This window comes from Geospiza fortis, unplaced genomic scaffold (assembly GCF_000277835.1).
Source record: "Geospiza fortis unplaced genomic scaffold, GeoFor_1.0 scaffold637, whole genome shotgun sequence".
In the NCBI taxonomy this organism is placed as follows: domain Eukaryota; kingdom Metazoa; phylum Chordata; class Aves; order Passeriformes; family Thraupidae; genus Geospiza; species Geospiza fortis.
In genome coordinates, this window is record NW_005054515.1 from 595,351 (window position 1) to 599,350 (window position 4,000).

The 4,000-nt window shown below is 47.9% G+C and overlaps 1 protein-coding gene across 2 annotated transcripts in view; it reads right to left on the reverse strand.

The window, feature by feature from the left end:
• The window catches only part of LOC102032137 (hexokinase HKDC1), a 24,552-nt gene extending 20,552 nt beyond the window's left edge, over positions 1-4,000 (reverse strand). The window contains exons 1-2 of one of the 2 annotated variants that reach the window (XM_005428966.2): positions 3,873-4,000; positions 3,463-3,662 (exon numbers count right to left, since the gene is read on the reverse strand). In XM_005428966.2, coding sequence (XP_005429023.1) covers positions 3,463-3,525 — 63 coding nt within the window. In that variant the 5' untranslated portion in view covers positions 3,526-3,662; positions 3,873-4,000. Of the gene's footprint in view, positions 1-3,462; positions 3,683-3,872 lie in introns of those variants that run through there. The other variant, XM_031063603.1, reaches the window with a different exon arrangement.

Consider the following 4,000-nt stretch of genomic DNA (forward strand, 5'->3'; position numbering starts at 1 on the left):
ATTTTCAACCTCAGCACCAAAGTTCTCATGACTGCCAGTGCAAGCAAGCTCCAGGTCATCATCAGGCCATTCACTCTTCTAAAGAAACTTTGGTTTGGAAATGTTTAGTGCAGCCTTGGTGAATCACTGCCCAAAAGTTGGCCATCTTTTCTGATGGATCACTAACTTGACAATCTATGTAAGCCATGAGATTTGCTCGAGACCCTGACAAGCTGTTTTCACACCATCCTCTGCTGCTAGAGATGCAATGAGCTAGAACTGCAAAGTGTGTCAATCTGGTGAGAATTTGACCTCTCTGAGGCAGCTCCAGAAAATGCCATCAGTACCCAAGCATGTCAGCCACAACCCAAAAACATCTATTCAGCTACTGCTTCACTCCACAGACAATTAACTTTGCTGGCATGCCAGGCTGGAATTCAAAGCCTTTTTCCCACTCCAGCTCTGCTCTCCATTCTCTTGTGATTCTAGGATTACATCTAAAACACATTTTTTTGGTGCAATCAATACCCTTTGTTAAAGGTCTGTAACTCACAGAATACATCAAAATAGAAGGCAGTTGAATAGAAAAGAATTCAAAATATCTATGAAGGAGCTCAGATAAACTGGCAGAGAAGCTAATCAGTGTTTATGAACAGCTTCATCAGGGCAAAGTGAAAGGTTTTTTCCTTAAGGACAACACTTTGCTGGGACTGACACAGACCTGCAGGGCTATAAGCAGTGTGGCCTAGAAATTACAGAGCTGGGTACAACAAAGGATTAACCCGGGGGGGAAAAAGAATTTATCAACATCCAGAAGCTTTTCCACTGGGGAGCCAGAGTTTGGTGCTGTATGAACATGATGCAGGCATAACAATGGTGTGCTCCAAGTAGCTGGGTGTCCACTGAAGGGTCACTGGTGTTTGCTGTCCCCAGCACACAGGACTCAGGGCCAGAGAGAGGTGGGACAGCTGCCAGTGCTTTGCTGCTACAGACACTCAGCTCTTGCAGCTTGGGCTGTGCTGTTGTGGTGCTGCATCTGTTCAGAGCATTTCATCAGTGCCATTTACACAGGGAGGGCTGGAGGGCTGGAAGGACACAAACAGAGTCCCACCAGCACCATGGCTGGATTTAAAAGGCTGCATTGTTTAAACAGAGGGCAATGCAGGTTGGAGATAAGTTGGTCTCTGCTGCAGTTTGGACTGGCCACCTGTTTTAATGAAGCACAAACTAATTACCTATTCACAGTCCCATTTTAAACTGATGGTCAGCAATGACCCACCTGAAAGAGCCAGGATGCTGAAAGTCCCTCCAGCACTTACTTAGCACACACAGAGAGGAGAAAATGTTAAACTACAACATCCAATTGTCCCAGAGCAGCAGCTGCCTTTGGATACAGCTGTGCCTTGAAAAGGCCATTATTAGATTTGTCTTTGTAGCCCTTGTTTGTGCAAGTACTTGATTTCCTCCAAGGGTTTTTTGAAGCTCCACCACTGTGGAGGATCCATCATCTTAGCTTATGCACCCATACTGATTTTTTGGAGAAAATACAGTGACTGGAGACATACAGCACTCATGCACTCTGACACAGACCCAAACAGCCTTGTGACAGAAAACCCTGGAGGGAAAAAACTCTCAAGAGTAATACAAATTACCATGTCTGTTTGCAGAGAACGTGCACCAGCTCCCTGCTGCCCAGACACTGCATTCCTCACCCTGTTTACCTACAACCACAGGATCAGACAGTCCTTTCCAAGGAACCAGATAAGGCAGAGCCCAGGAAATCCTGCTGGCTCTCCAGCCTGGTTTACAGCCTGAGCAAGGCCCTGCTCTCATAACCATTTACTTGTGAACACAGGAATGGCCAGGCTGTGCTAAACCAAACTGGTTACCCCCCTCCCATGGCACAGGAACAGAACCTTGCCTCATTTATGAAAACAGGACTCTTTTCATGGCAGGCAGGCTCCTGGCTTTGCCACCACAGAGTAAATAAGCCTGGGAGGGAGAGGTGGGAAGACATTCCTTCTTTCTGATAAGGGAGGAATCAGCTCTATTCTGTAAATCCTACCCTAGGCTACCTGTAAGAGGAGTCTGAGGAGCATGTGGTTTCTTGCCTTCAGGAAGGGCTAGTCTGCACCTTGGAGAAAGACTTGGATTCTTTTAATGCAGCCTTGAATTTTTTGCCAGAATTCCTCTGCTCTGTTTGCCAGAGAAGCAAAATTCTGTTTGCCAGAATTCCTCTGCTCCCTTGTCTTCACTGTCCTCACCCAACTGCAAGCTGGATGTTTCTCTGCAAAGCCCACTACACCCAAGCACTGCTCCACAAGGTCTTTCTCTTTCTTAGTAAAAAGAATGTAGAAATAGTACTGGCTAGATAAGAGACCGGCTCCTCACAAGACAGGAGGGGCAGTGAGGCCTTTTTCTGATCACATTAAATCCTAGGGATAAAAGGGCTAGGGCTGAGTCAGGGACATCTGACTGTTGAGATACCAGTACCTCTCTCAGAATGCCTCTCTCCAAAACAGAATTAATGGAAGAAGTCCTCCTTGGAACAGGCCACTCCATGTCTTGGGCACAGACAGGAGAACCTGGAGTTGTTCCCTTTGCTGATGAGCTCAGTGATGGAAGAGGACCCAAGCACCAGGACCTTGGATCTCCCACCATGCATCCACAGACAGCCCCAGCTCCCATTTTTCCAGAAACCAGAGGATGGAGCCTGGCAGCAATGGCACCTGCCAGCACTCAGCACTCACTGAAGAGCCCAGTGGGGCAGAGGACCTGCAGGGGACATGTCCACAAACCAGAGGACCTCTGACCCATGAAGCTTACAGGTCTCACATGGTCTCACGATGGACACAAGCCCAAAAACCCATTTCAGCATGGCATTAAAGCAGATTTGGGAAGAGCAACCATTAGGCAGCTCACTCCCAGTACTGATAGCTCCAGATCTGAGCCATCTCAGGCTTTTCCAACTCTAAACATCAGAGTGATTAGCCAGTTTTGGATAACCAGAGGGGAGTCACAGGAACCCCAACACCAGCTGGAAATCTCTCCTGAATCTCAGCAGACCCAGACCAAAGACCACAGGGGTTTTCCCCATCCCCGCTATGTGACTGACTCCTGGCTCCTGCTCAGCTTGAGAAATCCCATCATTCATGATACACTTGCAAGGCAACTCTGCCAGAGTCATCCTTTCTGTCCTCTGGGCTCTTCCACACCATGCCAGATAAAGCTTAAGCACTTTCCCCTAGTGCAGAGAATTTGCTCCATTACTAGGAGAGCACTTATAACTGTGCAGGGAAAACCACTAACCAGACCTATTTTCACACTCACCAGGTGGTTTAAGGTCTAAACACCTCCTACCCCATTTGGCTGAATGGTTTTAGTGGATAATGCCATTATACGGTCTGCATTACTCACTGCAGACCCCTCTGTATCTGGGTAACACAGCTCTTAAAATAGCAACCAGCTAACGCTGCAACTTACCTTTTTTATTTGATCCTCTTTCAGCTTTGTGAAATGGAAAGCTAGCAAGTGGACAGCAAACATTTTCCTGAAGCAGATGGATGAGTCAGTAGTGACAGAGCTGCTGTGAGTAACTCCAAAGCGACAGATCTTTATTCAGGAAACTGGAGCTAGAGAAACTTCAGCAGAGGCATTTTCCCCCGTGTGGAATAGCAGAGTTCCTGGGAAATTGAGTCCAGAAAGAAATCCATCCAGTGTGATCGGGTCAGTGATTAAACTTCTGCCTCTTTGTATCACACCCCCCCACATCAACCCAAAGTCCCTCCCTCCCCAGCCACACACTTCATTGTGCCAGGGCCGGCACCTGGAGAGCTGCCAAGCTCAAGGGGAGAAAAATCGATTTTGTTACTGCCCCACTTGGGAATTGTTACCACTTCTCAAAGCAGTTGCTACGCAGCCTGCTCCGCTTCATGCTTCATTCCAGGGGCTACAGGCTCCCACCACGGCCGAGGGCTGCCGGGAATCTGGGAAGCTGAACGGATTTAGGAGACTTCTTCCC